At 39.1% G+C, this 19,665-nt stretch overlaps 2 protein-coding genes across 2 annotated transcripts; both read right to left on the reverse strand.

Annotated features, from left to right (window-relative positions):
* Positions 1–1,179: 1,179 nt before the first annotated feature.
* Positions 1,180–2,130, reverse strand: LOC120226318 (olfactory receptor 52H1-like). Its single transcript, XM_039224511.1, has one exon. It carries the CDS (start codon positions 2,128–2,130, stop codon positions 1,180–1,182), a length of 951 nt encoding a protein of 316 aa, XP_039080442.1.
* Positions 2,131–8,512: 6,382 nt separating this feature from the next.
* LOC120226325 (olfactory receptor 52H1-like) lies at positions 8,513–9,453 on the reverse strand. Its single transcript, XM_039224516.1, is given in 2 exon segments — positions 8,513–9,027; positions 9,030–9,453. Coding segments are annotated over 2 exon segments (939 nt in total).
* Positions 9,454–19,665: the final 10,212 nt, after the last annotated feature.

Here is a 19,665-nt window from a genome sequence, read left to right on the forward strand (position 1 = left end):
CCCAACATGCTTGGGATACTCCTAGCTCAGTGTTTGGTTTCAAAGGAGCATACCAAGATAAAATATTTAAGAGGCCCAGGTGGAAACTGCAAAGATTTTTGTGGCCTACCCTGAGAAACCTCAGAATATCATTTCCCTGAATTCTGTTGATTAAGGAATCCCTATGTTTAACCCAGATTCAAGAAAAGTAGAATTAGACTCCAACTATAATGTGGGAATGACACACTGCAGAAAAGCATGGAGATGGAATATAGTATTGTGTCTATCTTTAGAGAATAAACCTACCACAGCAAGTTATTAATAGGTCATCTCTGTGTTCATTAAGATCACCAGTAATCATCACAAGAATTCTTTGTGCCAGAAGCAACATCCTTCAAAGACTATATAATAAGTAGAGATAATTGATAATATTTTTTATGATATGAGATTTGCAGTTATGGAATTTTAAGGTAAGCAATAACACTAAGCAATAAGAAGTTATGGGGAGCACAAAAGAGAGCTATGTTACTTCCAAGCCAGGAAATTACTACAAGAATCAAGTCTGTGGGTTTTTCAAAGGACCAGGACTTTTCTGATTTGGAAAGATCCAAGAATTCTTAGGTATCAGAATCACTTAGAGAACTGCTAAAGAAAACAGAAGCCCATTAAAGTAGGAAAGAGCCTGGGACTTTGCATTTTTACCAAATTCCCTAGGTGATTCTGATACTCACTAATGTTTGAGAACCCAGTTTGTAGATGATTAATTTTCCTGGGTGATTCTTAAAGGAGGGTAATGATTTGCTGTTAGCTTTACCAACTCTCATCTGGAAAGTATCCAACAGAGGTATCTTACATTGCTAGACCTTTAGTCATCTCTTTTAACCTTTTTATTAAGAATAATATTCTATCCACATTATATATGATCAATATCCTATCCCATAAGTCTTGGAAATCTATCTCAAAATAAGATCTAAATTTCCTCTGATCTATCTTTTTAGGCAGACATGTCTCCTTCTACTTTTGTTGTCTTTCTTGGTATCTGCCAATATCTGTCTTATTGATTCCTACAACACATGGAAGACTTTTGAGGTTTCATATGTAGTTAAATCACCATTATAGATATTTTAGCTGTAAAAAAATAAATTGCATTCCAAAATCAATACGGTTACCTGTTTCCTTTCCCAAGCTCTCAGTCTCATGTCACTGGTTTCCTTTAGGGAAGAAGGGTAGGATGATTTTTTCCCGAATCTGCTTGGTCTTCATCCCATAGATGATTGGATTGAGTGCAGGAGGGATGGCTATATAGAGGTTGGCAGTTAGTATGTGGAAGGAGTGAGGTATATTGTGACCAAAACGGTGGGTGAGGACAGAGAACATTGCTGGTGTGTAGAATATAAGAATGGCACAAACATGGGAACCACAGGTGTTAAGGGCTTTCTGGCAGGCATCTCGGGATGGAAGATTAAAGATGGCATGAAGGATAAGAGTGTAGGAGATGCCAATGAGGATCAAGTCTGATGTAACAGTCATTATAGGCACAGCAAAGCCATACCAGATGTTGATGGAGATGTCCGCACAGGCAAGTTGGGCTATGCCTATGTGTTCACAATATGTGTGGGGAATGATGAGTGTTCGGCAAAAAGGTAGTCGCTTTAGTAGGAACACACATGGGAAGATGATGCAAAAGCTCCTGATGACAATAGCCATTACAATTTTAGTAATAATCTGGCGGGTAAGAATAGAGGTATATCTTAGGGGGAAGCAAATAGCAACATAGCGATCAAATGCCATGGCCAACAGGATGGCAGAATCCATGACAAAGCTATAGTGGAGAAAGAACATTTGAGTAAGGCATCCAGGAAAGGTGATTTCCTGAGGACCTAGCCAGAAGATGCTGAATGTTTTGGGTACACATGTATTAGATAGGATGAGATCTGTAGCAGCCAGCATGGAGAGGAAAAGGAACATTGGCTCATGAAGGCTGCGCTCCGTGGAAATAAGGTAGAGAAGGACACTGTTGCCTGCAAGGGCCACAAGGTAGATAATAAAAAAGGGAATCCCAATCCAGACATGGAACTCCTCCAGCCCTGGGATTCCCAGTAGGATGAAAGGGCCTGGATTGAAGCTGCTCAGGTTGAATGTGGCCATCATAGCCTTGGATTTGATGTGCCTCATAGACTGAAAATAAAAATTTTGTGGTTGATTGTTACAATGATCTACAGACTCACACCTCTGAATCTTCTTCAGTAGTTTCCCCCTCACTTTCAGCTCTGTAAAGTGATAAACTATTCCTTGTCTCTTCTCTTGACTAATAAATATTTGCCAAACTTTTAGTTACAATGTTAAGTCATAATAGAAGTGGGAACAAAATACTTTTTTCCCAGAGACACAAGTCACATAACTCTAGTCAAACACTTTTAGTCCTGCCTACTTACAAGCAACCCAGGATGTTTTCTAGGAAGATAGGAACACAAAACACTATTAGGCAGAGAAAAATGACTAGTTAGGAATTTGGAACAAAGTTCAATGTGAAGTTCCAGCCCTAGCGAAATGGAATAACAACTGTAGGGTCCCAAGGGGCTGAACAAAGGCAGGCTCAATGTCTCATGCCAAAATAGACTATGCAGTCTCTTTTCCTTTTTGCTCTTTCTCTGCAATGGAACATCTGCCCTGGTTTTACTGTAGCAACGTTCACCAACATAAAGAGGAGACAAAGAATATTCTTCCCTAGAATCTAAGTTTTAGGTGGTTTACTCAGCCTTCAGATATTACCAGCTTGGAAAAGTTTCCAAGAAAAGGTATTATCCAATAACTTAACTCTTTTACATTGGTCTCTGAACCCTCACAAAAGAAACCCCAGCAGAGGGAGCCCAGTCTCCGGGTAGAGTTATGCCCCAGCCTTCTTGCCCCTGTCTCATCTATACAAGGACTCATTCTTGTGAGACTTCATTGAAACAGCTGGGCCCTTCTTCCAAAATTCTTCTATTTGTGAGATGATGCACAAATCGTTTCTCCAACTTCAGTATTCACTCATTTTCCTTTCTACCTGGTCTTGAGTAGTTAGCATTCTGTAGTGCTTTATCTATGTCTGCCATCCCCAAACGCCATGACTTTGTGACTCCTTTGTCGAAGATTCTGAAGTTTTTGATTTTGAAGATAATCCTCTCTCCTCAGCTTGAGAACTAATTACCCAATTCCTGCCATCTTGGAAATCCCACATGGATCATCCAAATAGTGTTGTGAATACCCTCTCATTCCCCCACCTCTCTCTCAAGTTTATATCTCACAGCCTACTATAATAATACTATTATAATAATATAAGTTAGTCATCCCCCCCCCACTTAAACTCTGGAAAATTAAAGATCTAGAAAAGCATGAAAACTTGCTTTTGATATTTAAATACTTCCAAACTGGATGAAGATTCCCACTCAACAAACCTAGGGGATTCACAGTCACTGCACACTACAGAAAGATGGTCTAGAAAGAAGGATGCAACCAAGTGGGAAATTAGTAGCACTTTCCTTGCTGACCTTCAAAGTTCTAGATACATAAAAAGAGGTCTGTGGCTTTACATTTCCATTCTTGAAACTTCCCAGATGTTGTTAACTATACATTCTCTTTAATCTAATAGTATTAGTACTCTTTGATCACAGTCTTTTTGATCACAGTTTCCTGAATAAGATTTTGCATTTAGCAAGCATTCTACTACCTTATTTACTGGTCTCTGATTGTTTGCAGAGCATTTTTCTCCTCTCTCCTAAGGCTAGGAATATTGCAGTGACACATCCTATATCTCTACCTTCTCTGTCTCCTCCATCACTAAACTAAACACAGGACAGGTCCTTCAGTAATACCTTGATCATGAAGTATTTTAATCCAAACCTTGACTTTATTTCTCTTTTTTATGCTAAGTGTGTCTATGTGAATATCTTTCTTCTACTCTATATTAGGGAGAGGAGCGTTATAAATTTTTACCAGAAAAACATAGAAACATTTTAGGGAAAACAGTGAGACAGGCTCAGAATTAAACTCCTAATAGATACCTCATCATACCATTCTCTTAGCATGAGTGCCAGCTTTATAATCTATATACAGAATTATAATTTTGTCCATTCCTTTTCCCCAGAGACCCCTTTTTCTCCACTCCTTCTCTCCTCTTCACCAGCTCCTATTCTCATTGGCTCTGTTCCATACTACTACTTCCTAATAGTTTTACTTTGCTCACCCCCGGCTTATGCCTTGCAGATCCTGGTCCTGGAACTACTTTGCAAAGGCAAGGTGAGGATCAGAGAGTGCAGAAACACAGCAGGTGAAAACAGACCAAAGAACAAAAGAAGCAGTTCCAGGGTAAGTAAGGACAGACATAAGATCATGTTCACAGTAGGGAAAAACCAACACAGAGCCTGGAGGAATGGAGTGCAAATGTACTTCTCATATGTCTCTGGGGGTTTGAGACAAGTTAGAACAGAGGCCCTCTGAACCCAGGGGACCTATAAGCCTCATGTCCCAAGGCCCCAAGTCAGTCTAGGACATGAGCAAAGGTTTTACCAAATAACATTTTTCCAGCTTAGGAATGTACACCTCTATTCATATCAGTGTTGGCTTGGAAATTTTTTAATCCATGATAGGAGCATACCTGGGCCTCAGCGGGGTCTTGATCTAGCTTGATCAGTAATTTGATAAAGAGTCATATCTACCATCTGTCAGCACAATATAGAACTCCTAAAACTTCTTGTGCAGGGACTGTTTCATTTTCTTATGATTCTATGCAGAGAGTATTTCATAGTGGAAAATCGATAAATGTCTGAAATGCAACTGTTTCTATCCTTATATAACAAAACCCTGGAGATATTTCTCACTGGAGCTGCACCTCTCCAGATGTAAAGAGGCCTCTCTTTTTAGATACTTACTTCAATGTTCAGTCTTGCTTGACAATACTGTCAGTGAAGAATCATTACTAATTTTGTGTTCAGTCAATTTTTTAGACCATAGGCTACTAATCTATTTGTCTGGAGCAAACCTCTAACACAGAGCACACACAAATCTGAAAATCATAGATATCAGCCTTCCAACAGAACTTTGTGTCCAACTGCCCATCAGATCAAGAAGGAAGTTTACTTTCAATGTCTTATGGCTAAAACTCTGGAATTTATCCCTTATTCCATGCATCCCTCCCTTTGTGCTTTAACAAAATACTTTAACTGTTCTGGAAATCAGTTTCTGCATCTATAATAAGGGAATAATAACTTGGAAATGCTTAGTTTAAAGAAGAGCTCTGCAGAATAAGTGGGGAAACAGCTATCACCTTAGCGTGGAAAAAGTTTTTTTCCATGATTCTCCGTAACTTTTTTCTCTGATTACTTAGAGTTGCAAATCCGGGTAGACTCCCTTCAAGCAAATGGATTTCATTCATTAATTAAAACTTATTCATTTCAACACTTTTATTCAGCAAATGCTTATTGCATGTCTATTACAAACTGGGAGATTGTAAATGATTGGAATGCAATGGAAAACAAGGCAGGCAAGCATGAACCTGGTCCTTGATGACATCTAATGGAGGAGTAGGCTTTGAACAACTAAGTAGACAAGGAATCATTTTGTTAACATTGTGGTAAGTCTTGAAATAAAAAGTACATTGTGCAGTGAGAATGTATATAAGAGATAGTAATCTAATACACAGAATTGAAAAAGGAACACCTGAGGGGATTTGTAGTTGAATCCTAAATAGGAATTGCCAAGCAAAAAGTAATAATAATAAGTAAAGAGAAAGCACAAATAGAGGAGAAAAGGAGAAATCTGATGCATTTGAGAAGCTCCAAGCTGGCAAGTATGGTGACATACTATCTTAATACATTAACAGTAATATCATTCTTGTGTTGTCATTTTCTCCAACTTCCCCACCCAGGTGCCCCAAGATTCCTTTTTTTCAACTGAGTATGTAAAGAGGACAGTTGAGTTTAGAACAAGTTGAGTTTAGGATAAATAAGACAAAAAAAATAGGATAAATAAGATAATGACTGCAATAATATACTATGGAACCTACACTGAATAGAGAAGGAAGAAAGGAAAGTTAGGGATAATGGCATGAAGGAAGGGGTTTCTGATAAAGTTTGAATGTGTGTGAAACCTTTATTGAGAATAGATGTTATATCACATACTTTCATATAACTGGGCATAAGAAGATGCCTAGGAAGCTTCTGTCTTCAAGGAGCTCATAATGTAGGTGTGGACAGATAAATAAAAGAACAAATAAGTATGATGGTTTGTAACTGTGGCATGCATAAAGCTGCCCTGTCTGGGTATCCTCCGAGGTGCCTAAGGGCACCACAAACAGTAAAGAAAATATCAACACATACAGACACACACACACACACACACACACACACACATCTTATCTCATTATGCCAATTTTACTCTCTACTTCTTACTCACAAGTAATTTTAAATGCTCATCTTTATTAAATTTGTGGCTTCTTTTTCAGTGAAGATTTTAGAAATTGGGCATCTTTATCCTGGGATAGTTTCTTGAGAGGAACATAGATAAATCCTACCCAACTCCACTCAGTACACACTCTACTCACACCAAGTTGTTGTTGTTGTTTTATTTTTTTAATATTTATTTATTTATTTTGAGAGAGATAAAGAAAGAGAAAAAGTAAGGGAAGGGCAGAGAGAGAATACCAAACAGGCTCTGCACTGTCAGCATGGAGCCCAACATGGGGTTCAATCTCATGAACTGTGAAATCATGACCTGAGCTGAAATCAAGAGTCAGATGCTTAGCTGACTGAGCACCCAGGCATCCTCTGTGGTGATGGTGGTGGTGGTTGTTGTTGTTGTTGTTTTAAATAACAAGACATTGAGTATGACAACACAAAAAGAACATCGCTTCTGAAATTACTTGTTCAGAGTCAGGGATGTGCAAATTAAGCAAAGTAAACATAAGTGAAGTATAAATAAATATAAGTTAAATGTAAGGCTCTCAGTTCCACACAAGATTGCTCTTCTTACTAAATTCTTCCATTCCTCTCATTGATCCCGAGGACAATATTATGCATGATCTTGAGGACAATGGAATTATTGAAGAGATTAAAGGTACAGAGTGACACAATCATATGAATTGTAAAATGATCACTCTAGCTTTTATAGAGAGTGGATTGAATGGAGCTCCTATAAAAAGATGACTTCAAAATACTCTCAGAGGGACAAATAATAGAAAGGGGCCCAGGTGGGCTCAATGGTTACGGTAAAGGTCAGAATGTCACGTATATATCTACAGGTATGACTTATCAGCACCTTCAAATCAAACATTTAACCCAAATATTGAATTAATTTTGTTGGACGGTGATGTAAGATAAATCAAGGACAAGCCATGGATTTCTGGCTTGAGAATTCATGTTGGTGGTAGTGCCATTCTCTGTAAAGAAGATCAAAAAGGAAGGGCGCTTTTTATGAAGGAAGTTAGTTAGCTTCCATGTCAGTTTTGGAGAAATTTAGTCTGAGCAGTTTGTAAGCCATTCAAGTGAGTAGATACCCAGGAAACAAGTGGATAGAGAATTCTGAATCAGACAGACCTGGGATTGGATCCTAAGTCTACTGATTGTCTTTCTGTAATCTTTCTAAGGTCTCTATTTCCTCATTTGTGAAATGAATGAACTAATATTACTCTCTCAAAATTATTTTTTTATTTTTAAAAAATATTTTTAATATTTTTATTTATTTGTTGTTTAGTTTTGATAGAGAGAGACCAAGCAGGTGAAGGGCAGAGAGAAAAAGAGAGAAAGAGAGAGAGAGAGAGAGAGAGAATCCCAGGCAGGCTCCACACCGTCAGCACAGAGTCTGATGTGGGGTTCAGACTTACAAACTGGGGGATCATGAGCTGAGCAGAAATCAAGAGTTGGATGCTTACCTGACTGAGCCATAATTATTTTCAATTAAGTTAATTGATATTTATAAAATATGGGCCACAGGTAGTAACAATTTTCTTGGAGTGTCCAATTGAAGAAAATAGATATAATCTCCATGTAAATTGTGATGGATAAGGGGAAAAGTAAAGCAAATACGGGACACAGGAGGAGAGATGATTAATGTTCAGACTCAGGACTGAACCTCAAAGCATCAAGCTTAGTAGCTGTAGTAGACAGCTGTAGTAGACTGATAGCATCTTAAAGAGGGAAGACAGGAGCCTTTGCCTTTAACTCAGGACCCAAGAAGCATAAGGGTGAGGTATATATTAGGAAATACCTAGCCTTCAAATATCTCAAAATTAGCAATGGGAAAGAGGCAAACCTTAGTATTCATGCTCTTCTGTATCCATCATCACCTTCTTCATCCAGGTGGTGAGAAAACTGAGCCAAGAACACCCTTGATTTTCTGGAAGTCTAGAAGGTTTTCTTTCTCCCTTTCCCCCATGTGTCCATACTTTGCATATGGCTGGAACTCTAAAATTTCAGGCAAATAAGAGTTATAGCTTTATTTTTATAGCTTCCTATATCATACAAAATCTCACTTAATCAATTTTACCTAAATTTCTCCATCAGCGTGTCCTCTTCAAAGAAAAGAGAAGAACAAGTTTGTCCTGGATCTGCTTGGTCTTCACTCCATAGATAACAGGATTTAGAGCAGGGAGGATGGTCACATAGAGGTTGGCAAATAAGACAAGCACATTTCGAGGAACACTGTGTCCAAAGCGATGTGCAAGGATGGAGAAAAAGGCAGGTGTGTAAAACATGAGGATGACACTGACATGGGAACCACAGGTGCTGAGGGCCTTTTGGCGGGCACCCTGGGATGAGAAGTGAAAGACAGCATGGAGGATGAAGGTATAGGAAACAGCAATGAAGATCACATCTGAGATGACAGTCATGAGAGGGACAGAAAATCCATACCAGATGTTGATGGAGATGTCAGCAGAGGAAAGCCGAGCAACCCCGATATGCTCACAGTATGTGTGCAGTATCATGCGTGTCCCACAGAAGGGTAACCGTTTCAGCAGAAAAACATCTGGCAAGATGACAGAGAAGCTCCTCACGACAATGCTCACCATAAGCTGATGATCACCTGCTGAGTCAGGATGGCAGTGTATCTCAAGGGGAAGCAGATGGCCACATAGCGATCAAATGCCATGGCCAACAGGATGGCTGAGTCCACTACAAAGCTGAAGTGGAGGAAGAACATCTGAGTGAGACAGCCAGAGAAAGTTATTTCCTGGGAGCCCAGCCAGAGGTTACTGAGCAGTTTGGGCACTGTGGCAGTGGACAGGAGGAGGTCCGTGGTAGCCAGCATAGCTGGGAAGAAAAACATGGGTTCGTGGAGGCTGTGCTTGGTTGCGATGAGATAGAGGAGGATGAAGTTGCCCACAATAGCCAAAACGTAGATGACACAAAAGGGAATCCCGATCCAGATGTGGAACTTGTCCAGGCCAGGTATTCCCATAAGGATAAAGGAGCTGGGATTGTAGCAGCTCAGATTATACATCGTCCCTTCAGTCTGGGATCCACTGGCTTTGAATCCTGAGGACAAATCAGCTATCAGAATGGGCTGTGTAAGACACTTGCACTCTGCTACTGACCGTTGTCGGGAACTGCAACTGTCACATTCAGGGTTCCTGCTTGAGAAGCACCTCTGTCCCCTGGATGTTGGCATCTGTAGAACTGACTTGTTTCACCCCTTTTCTTTGCCAGTGGCCCCACTTCATTTCCTTATACATTTATTAATAAACCTTAAAGAATGGTTATTTTTGTAGGTCAGCAATTTCATATGTTGGCCCTTTCTCACTGTAGATTATGTGGGATAGGAGCAGGTTCACATGGAAAAAGAAAACATAGTATATATGAGCAGAGAAAGGCTTGTGTAGGCAAGGAAAGGATAGGCAAGGGAGAGAAAGAAGCAGGAAATACTAAAACTATGGAATGGATGATCTGTGAGTAATGGGATTTTATAGAGCAAATATTATGTTTCCAACAATGGTTTCGATAATAAATAAACTGAAGAATTTCAATAAAGTAATGAGTAGTGAAAAAAGCAGGAAAGAAAGGACAGGTTCCAGTGCTGTGGGGGGTACAGGAGCCTTTGTTGCACAGGGATTGAAATATGATTCTGATTAGGAGGGATGCTTCCTGGGATGTGAAAATAAGAGAATGCGTCTACCAGAAAATGCACAGGGACAGGTAAGCAGCATTCCCCCGACTCAGGCAAAGGGCAGTGAGGTTGGAGGATGATCTATGTCCTCAGGAGCAACACCCTAAGCCTCAGAGGATCTTGGCCCTCTAACTTGGTAGGGGAGACCGCTGTACCCATTGGTGAGTCTGACAGTGCCTCTGTCGCAGGTACCAGCCAGTGCAATTGGCTTGAGCAAAGTCAAGCAGAGCAGATTCTCACCTCCTAGAGATAAAATTAAAAATAATAAAGTAGTACTGCCCTAATATTTTTCTTTCTGGTCTACAGGTTCATGGACCCCATCTATGGGAATCTTTAACTTTGCACTGAATAGAAATGACCTCTGGAGGCCGTTTTACATTTTAGTTTTAACTCTATTGTATGGTCTATTTTATAAAGTACTTTTGAAAAGGGACCAGCAATGGTGACAAGCAGGGGATGCAGTAATGGAGAGGCCAGCGCAGCTCGAGCCCTCCTTCAACCAGTTTTGGAGAGGTTTAGTTCTCATCCTCTCCAGCAAATCTACAAAGTCATCCAAAAAGCTTTGAAGGAAAGGAAGCAGATCTTGCAGACAAGTCATAGCAGTTCTATATTACTGTGTTTGGCAGGAATCTGTAGTTTTGTGACAAGGAAGGAGGATTTTGTGACATCTCCACCAGAACCCCAGTCAAAACTTTACATAGTGAGGTTCCCTTACATTCGGGACAATTTGCTCACTGCCAGAGTCCTTAATTAGCCAAAGTGGACAAAACACTACCTGGCTGGGAGGGATGTAACTAGTTCCCACTTCCCAAAAGCAGCACCCCCACCCTACCCCAACCGAGACTCATCCTCCAAGCCCTTGAGAATGTATATTCTAGGTTCCATATGCAGCTCCAATTTAGGTTAAATGCCTATGGGCACTGAACTTATTCAAATAATGGTAACGAAAGAGTCTTCATAAAAACTGTCCCTAAAATTTTAGGGATACCTCATCTCCTGTGGTATGAAAAGTAGATAGATTGAGAAAGCCCCAAAATGTCTCTATAATTCAGGCTAGATTGCAACTCAGTCTCTTGAAGCATAGACTCACTACCTCTTGACAAGAAGCACATTTCCTCAGGGTCACAGGGGATATGTTTAAAGGGGAGAAAAATAAACCACTAATCATTCAAACCGCAAAGGAGGTCAACAGAAAACATACAAACCACAGTTTGCTGCTTCAGTCTGAATCTGTTCTGACTTCACTTCTTTTACCCAAAGAGCTCTTCTTTCCTTCTGTATTCCTCGCCGTGGTACTGGCCATGTTAGTGGGTCTGTACATGTAATCAATCGTTTTCTGCCAGGAGCTGTCTCCTTACAGAATCACTGGTACCAGAAGGACTCCTTCCTCCCAGAGTCCTGTACCCCAGGGCACAGACCCTACTTGGACACAGCAAACACAAGGCTACATTATTTGGTAAAGATCAAAGAGCCACTGTAGCGTTTTTTCTCTCCCTAATTGGCTGTAGTGGTCAACTCACCAAATTGTCTTCTATCTCTTGCGTTAGAGTAGTAGAAAGTATCTGTTTAGAAGGAAAACAAGGAAACAAGTAAAATTTTAGCAGGGGAGAGGTGCCACAAGGGTAAAAAGAACATTTTTATGCAGTACCTTATATTCCCAAGAGATAGAACTCAGGTTTATGGGTCCCACCATTTTTTCATCCCCAAAGGAGGAGGTCAAACATATTAACTCCTTTCCTTTGAGATGAAATGTAGGTTGGTGATCTTAGCAGCTGTGGATATTAGATGTGTAGGAGATTCAGTCTAGACAGTTTAGACACAGTAAGTTGAGACAGAATTCTCAGAGGCCTAAGAATGTTCCTGTACTTGTGGTATTCTTAATTAGTCTATTTGTATAAACTTGCACCAATATTATATAAATACAATTAAAGTTTTCTAGTCTTGATATTGTAGTCTTTGACTTTTTTGCCCAAAAATTTCTTAGCCATTCTTTGCACTTTGCATTCCCAAAAATTTTATAAGCAGTTTCTCAACTTATAAATACACATACACACACACACATATATACTCTTCGAGTGTTTGTTTTAATTACATTGAATCTGTACAGTAATATGGAAATACTTGATATGTTTGCAATATGGTAAACTTATATTATAAATATGACATATTTCCCTATTAATGTTGTCATCTTTTAATTTTGCTAATAATGTATTAAAAAAACTAACTTGAAAAGATATCTGCATGCCCAGGTTCATTGCAGCATTATTTACAATAGTCAAGATATGGAAACAACCTAAGTGTCCATTTATGGATGAATGGAAAATAATATGAGATATAGATGTAGATTATAGACATAGATAGATAAATAGATACATATAGTGAAATATTATTCAGCCATAAAAAACAATGAAATCTTGCCATTTATGACAACACAGATGGACCTTGAGGGGATTATGCTAAGTGCAATATGTCAGACAGAGAAAGACAAATATTATATGACTTATATATGGAATCTTAAAGAAATAAAATAAAACAAACAAAAAAAACAGAGAAGACACTGGTGGTTACCAGAGGAAGGGAGTGAGTGGTGGGCAAAATGGGTGAAGGTGGTCAAAAGGGACAAGCTTCCAGCTATGAAATAAATAAGTCATGGAAAGATAATATACAATATGGTGACTATAATTAATAATGCTGTATTGTGTATTTAAAAGTTGTGAGAGAGTAGATCTTAAAAGTTCTCATCACAAGAAAAAAAAGATTTTGTAACTATGTATGGTGACTGATGTCAACTAGACTTATTGTGGTAATCATTCTGCAACATATTCAATTTTTTTAAGTTTATTTATTTTGAAAGAGATAGTGAATGAAAGTGGGGTAGGGGCAGAGAGAGAGGGAGAAATAGAATCCCAAGCAGGCTTTGTGCTGCCAGCGCAGAGCCCAACATGGGGCTCAAACTCAAGAACTGCAATATCATGACCAGGGACAAAATCAAGAGTTTGAGGCTTAACCGGCTGAGCCATCCTGGTGCCCCAATGTATACAAGTATTGAATCATTGTGTTGTACACCTGAAACTAATATAATCTTACATGACAATTTTACCTCAATTAAAAAATACAAATATTCTTTTTTTGTGGGATGCAGAGTATTTGTTTTTTATAGCTGTTATAAAATAGTACCACAGACTTCCAGCTTAAACTGCCAGAAATCACCATAATCATCTAACAGTTTTGTAGTTCAGAAGTCCAGCCTAGGTCTCACTGGGCTAAAATCAAGGTGTTGAGAAGGCTTCTTTTCTTTTTGCAAGCTCTGGAAGAAAAACTCTTCCCTTGCTTTTTCTAGTATGTAGAAGTCCCCTTCCTCCATCTTTAGAAAAAGCTTAATTACTTCTACCCTTCTTCCATCTTCAATTGCCCTCTGACTCTCCCCTCTGTCTCCCTCTTCCACTTTTAAGAATCTCTGTGATTGGGGCGCCTGGGTGACTCAGTCGCTTAGGCAGCTGACTTCGGCTCAGGTAATGATCTTGCAGTTTGTGAGTTCGAACCCCACATCAGCTGTGTGCTGACAGCTCAGAGCCAGGAGCCTGCTTCAGATTCTGTCTCCCTCTCTCTCTGCCCCTCCCCCATTCACATTCTGTCTCTATCTCTCAAAAACAAATAAATGTTAAAAAGAAAATAAGAATCTCTGTGATTATATTTGAACCAGCTAGATATTCCAGGAAAATCTCCCTAGTTTAAGGTCTACTGATTAGTTTTATCTGATACTTTTCTTAATCTGCTTTTGCCATCTAACCTAACATACTCACAGAGGTTTGCAATGGGGATATCATTTGAGTGGCCATTATTCGCCCATTATTCTGCCTACCACACTAAGTTTCAGAGTGTGTAAATTATGTTTGTCACACTCACTATTCTTGATTAGTTTAATCTCTAGATACATTGTCCATAACAGATGCATTTAAATGTCTCATTTTGTTATGTTCATTTCTCCTTGCTTCTTAGCTAATATTTTACATATTGAGGCTCCATTGTAATATACATACATAATGCCTGTATTCACATATTTTGGTGGTTTTTTAGCATGATTCTGGATGGGAGATTCTCTCTGTCTTTTCTTTCTTTCTTATTTCCTCCAGTGCTCATTCTTCCAGTACCTCATCCTGTTCTCCTAGACACTCTGCCCTGAATGAAAGCTTAGTGTGGTGGCTTCTGATCCTGACCGGTGATGGTTTCATGGACACCACAGATCTAGTTACTGAGACAGAAGGAAGACCGGTTCAGATGCTGGGGACAGAATGTGTCTCTGTCTCCTCTCATCTCTAGATAAACCACTTTCCAGAAGTGTAATTCTAGGAAGTGGTTTGATACCAGTTTTTTGGTGTGTGTGTGTGGCTATTACCTTCTTCTAGATCTGGAACTCAGGATACTTATGGATTTATGAATCCCCTGACCCATGATCCTTGTTTTATTTTTTTTTTCCTTGATCCACAAAGACGTTGTTACTATCTAGGGATCACAACCCCACAACATTTATTTTCCTAGAGATGAGAAACAAACTTTCAATCTATCTCCCCATCTTTTATTAAAGTGAGAGAGAAAGTTTCATTTGTACAATTTATTTCTCATAAACTAAAGACAAAGTACCTGTGTTCCTTTCTAAAATGACCACTATCAATCCTCTCAGCTCCCCTTCCCCACAAGAATGATGCCCTTAGATGCTGGGAATGCAGTAGAGAAATAATTGAAGTGTACAGAAAAGTCTTCCCCTGCCTTACAGCACATTGTATCTCTGATATCAGCTGCCAAATTCTCAGCTTCCTACTGCTGTTTCCTCAGCCACTGAGGATCTGCTTATACCTTCTCCTCTGAAAAGTACATGAGGTCAACATAAAATGTCAAGGCGTCTTAGTTTCAGAACATGGGATAAATAAGCAGCAGATAAAACATGTTTCATCTGAAAAGAATGTCATTGAAAGATCCACCAGCAATGTGACTGCATGCCAAAATAAATCATTACTCTTTAAGGGAAGCCAGTAAGTCAGATACTGGATGTAAAAAATGCAAGCGGGAGGACATTTTTACAATTTTGAGTCATTCATGATGTTGAAAAACCCATTTAGGCCCAAGATGCAGCCACTTCTGCCCAAGGTGCCACATCAGCAAATGGAACTCAGGTAACTTTTGTGTCCCTGTAAGTGCTCCTCCTGACCATACACACAGTACATCCACTGAGCCAGTTCCCAAATGCCATGCCAACTCTGGGCCTTCTTACCCTACACAAAGATGACTTTGTGGCTCCTGCCAGTTGGATATTTTCTATTGGCCTCTTCCTTATTGTTTGTTCTCTATCCCATAGAAGCTTTTTGCTGTAGTTGTCTGAAAGGAGACTATCCACTTCACGAAGTATTAAAAAAGGTTGCGTGTATCACCTAAAATGTTTTCTTCAATTATTTTTTCAACAAAGTTTTTCTGGAAGGGAACCAGATATAATAAACTTTTAGAAAATGATAAATCATGCAGGAAATATAGTCAATAATATTGTAATAACTGTGTATGGTGACAGAGGGTAACTACACTTACTGTGGTGAACATTCTATAATGTGTATAATTGTTGAGTCATGGTGTTATACATCTGAAACTAATATAATATTACATGTCAACTATACTCCAATTCAAAAAATTTTTAATGATAAATTAAACTACAATAAACTTTAAAGTTCTTCCCAACCAAAGACACCAATAAAAAGACACCGTATGTGGGATGCCTGGGAGGCACAGTTGGTTAAGTGTCTGACTCTTGATTTCAGTTCAGGTCATGGTCTCACAGTTCGTGAGATTGAGCCCTGGGTCAAGCTCTGCACTGATAGCACAGAGCCTGCTTAGGATTCTCTCTCTCTCCCTCTCTGCCCCTCCTATGTTCTCTCTCTTTCTCTCTCTCTCTCAATGAGCGCATAAACATTAAAAAAAAGAAATTAAAAAAAGACACCATATGCAAGCCAAAGTCAGAGAGAAAATAGTCCAATATTCACGCAAGAAATATTTGACAAAGGACTTGTATCCAGAATCTATACAGAACTCCACAAATCAATAATAAAAAAGAAAAAACAATCTACTTTTAAAATGAGCAAATGATTTGAACAGACATGTCATTTTAATTTTTAAAAAAAAAATTTTTTTTTAATGTTTTATTTCTAGGAGAGAGAGAGAGACAGCGTGAGCAGGGGAGGGTCAGAGAGAGAGGGAGTCACAGATTGAAACAGGCTCCAGGCTCTGAGCCGGCAGTCAGCACAGAGCCCGACGCGGGGCTCGAACCCACGAACCGCGAAATCATGACCTAAGTGAAAGTCGGACGCTTAACCGACTAAGCCACCCAGGCGCCCCCATGTCATTTTAATTTTAAAATTAGGGAAGAATTTGGAAGTAAAGTTATGAATGGCCAAGGTGCACATGAAAAAAGTTCTTGGCATGATGAATTCAGGAATATGCACATTAAAATCACAATGAAATAGCACTAAAAATCACTAAGTGCTTAGAATTACAGTGGCTTCCACACTCATATGTTGGCAAGGATATGTAGCAATCTGAATCCTCATATGTTGTTGGTGGGTATGTAAAATGGTATAACAACTTTGGGAGAAAATCTAGCACTTGTCTTCAAGTGAAATATACATCTACCCTGTAAGAAAATAATTCAAATTTTAGGTATAGTCTCAAAAAGAATTAAGAACGTGTCCACCACAAGAAGACTTGTAGAAGAATGCTTTTAATACCCTTATTCATAATATCAAAAAAACAGAAGACACTTCAAATATGTCTCAACAGGAGACTGGATACATAGATTGTGTATATTCATACAATGGAATGTTAATCAGCAATAGAAGAGAACAAACCACTGATAAATAAAACAATATGAATAAAGAACAAAAATGTTACATGAAAGAAGGCTTATACAATGGAGTTTATACTGTGTGATTCCATTCATCAGAAAATCCAAACAGGGAAAATTTAGATTGAACTTCAAGTAGTGGAGGATTTTGCCGAGAGCCGAACTGGCCTCTCTGGATGGCAATCACGGCAAGGAAGTGACAATGTTTGCAGCTCCTCCCATGAGAAATGAAAACTGGTATCTCCTTCTGCTACCATTAGCTCATGTTGGATATAAGCCTGCTGGTATTGACCAGGCCTCCCAATATTCCATATCAGACCCATATTCTGAATACAGATACCTCATAAGGAAAAGCATATTCCTGCCTTTACAAAAGAAACTTTAGATGAAAGCTCTATGGGCGATTGTCAAAAGGCTCTTCCTATGGGCCTTGCAGACCCAAGGCTTAGATAATAGAAGGGGTTAAGAACACAAGAGTTACAACTGAGCCTGGTCCCGAGACACAGAGCCTATTTTGGGGTTAAGAGCAGAACACAGCTACTACATATATCTTTGCTAATTGGTAAAGCATAGCAGTCCCTTCCTTAAGGCCTGCATTCCACAAACACCCTCCTTTACACTGGCAGCTGGGATGAGGATAGATAAGAGTAGCTAAAACATAAACCCAGGGGCAAAGACTGACAATTTAGGGCCCCCATGTTAGTTTCCACAAATAAACCAATTCAGAAACATTTATCTTCTTGAGGGCCAGACAGAATAACTCCTAGCTTATTTATATACAATTTAACTTGTATGTTATGCTGTTTTTCACTAAGAGCATTCTGTTATTTCCTTGGTCGAAATAATTCTGTAATTGTTATCGCAAAAGGCCTCCCATTGTAGAAATTCCTTTCTCTGACTTCATGTTGTTGCTGAACCTTTAAATAAAGACACCAAAACCGACAGGACAGAGACGGCTGCCTGGTAATCAGAAAGAATCTCGGGGCTCTCTCATTCTCTTTCACCGACACCGTCCATCCTTCAGGGACCCCTGGACCTGTCGGAGCCAGTGCGGCCTCCGACAGGATTTCATTCAATCAAAACAACCTTCCCATAGATAACTTCAAATCATATGGGTGGTGGGGTGTAGGGAGGGGAGAAGCGAACAAGAATCTGAAGGCACTGTAAAACAATCAAAAACAGAAACCAAAAGGGAGTATGCCCTTGGTAAAAAGGAAATAACGTTGGGTGAGTTTCCTGTTTTTGTATCTTTTCAGCTGAGTACAGACCCCAGTCAGCACAAGGTAACACAATGAAAACCTGTAGAGAGGCTCAATGTTGTTGGCTAGAAAAGTAATTTAGAAAAGAAAATGCAGGTTTACTACATATGCTGGAAAATGAGGAGAAATACCCACAATAGAATGTTTGAAAATTCTACAAATAAATGCTGCCCACATCTCTAAAAGAATACACATTTGAGGAAGACTCTACAATCGAAGTAGAATTACAAGACCTGAAGAGGTATTTTAGCTGCCACCTACTGCAGAGAAGACAGATGGAATTTGACATCAGTTACTTAAACTGCCTGAAAAAAAAACTTAATTCAGAAAACTTTAACAGGATCTGGACTTTTTTTTTGCAACATATCCTTCACAATTTCCAGTGTACAGTATGCAATCTAAAATTATTAGACATATTTAAATTTTTTTAATGTTTTATTTATTTCTAGGAGAGAGAGAGAGACAGTGTGAGCAGGGGAGGGTCAGAGAGAGAGGGAATCACAGACTCTGAAACAGGCTCCAGGCTCTGAGCTGGCAGTCAGCACAGAGCCGACGCGGGGCTCGAACCCACGAACCGCGGGATCATGACCTAAGCGAAAGTCAGACGCTTAACCGACTAAGCCACCCAGGCGCCCCTAGACATATTTAAACATGACCCATGCTAAAAGAAAAGAAAAGAAAATAGAAGAAAAGAAAATAGAAAAGAAAAGAAAAGAAAAAAAAGAAAAGAAAAGAAAAGAAAAGAAAAGAAAAGAAAAGAAAAGAAAAGAAAAGAAAAGAAAAAGGACAATACATGGAGAGAGATCCCAAGATAGCCAGATGTTTGAATTAGTGGACACAGTATTTATTTACTTATTTTTGAAAGACAGAGAGACAAAGAATGAGCAGGGGAGGGACAGAGAGAAAAGGAGACACAGAATCTGAAGCAGGCTCCAGGTTCTGAGCAGTCAGCATAGAGCCCTACACAAGGCTCAAATTCACCAACTGCAAGATCATCACCTGAGCCACCCAGGCACCCATAGTGGACATAGACTTTAAAGCAGCTACTTCAACTATAGTCAAGGACAAAGGGATAAATATTATGTAATGAATGCACAACTAGGAAATCTCAGCAGAAGAATGAACATTATTTTAAAACAATGAAAAGTGTGAAACTATAAAAACAATAACTGAAACTTTAAAACCACTATATGGGCTAAAAGAATAATTAGAAATGAGAGAAAAAAGAGTACAGGAATTTGAAGCTAGATTAATAATCATTATCCAATCTAAGAAAAAAAACTGGATATCCACCTGCAGAAAAATGAAACTGGACCTCTGTCTCACATCAGATGCAAAAATCAACTCAAAATGGATTAAACACACACACACCTTGAAACTGTAATTTTGTTAAAAGAAAACAAAGGA

The sequence above is a fragment of the Hyaena hyaena genome, unplaced genomic scaffold (genome assembly GCF_003009895.1).
Source record: "Hyaena hyaena isolate Hyena2069 unplaced genomic scaffold, ASM300989v1 scaffold_1659, whole genome shotgun sequence".
NCBI classification, from domain to species: domain Eukaryota; kingdom Metazoa; phylum Chordata; class Mammalia; order Carnivora; family Hyaenidae; genus Hyaena; species Hyaena hyaena.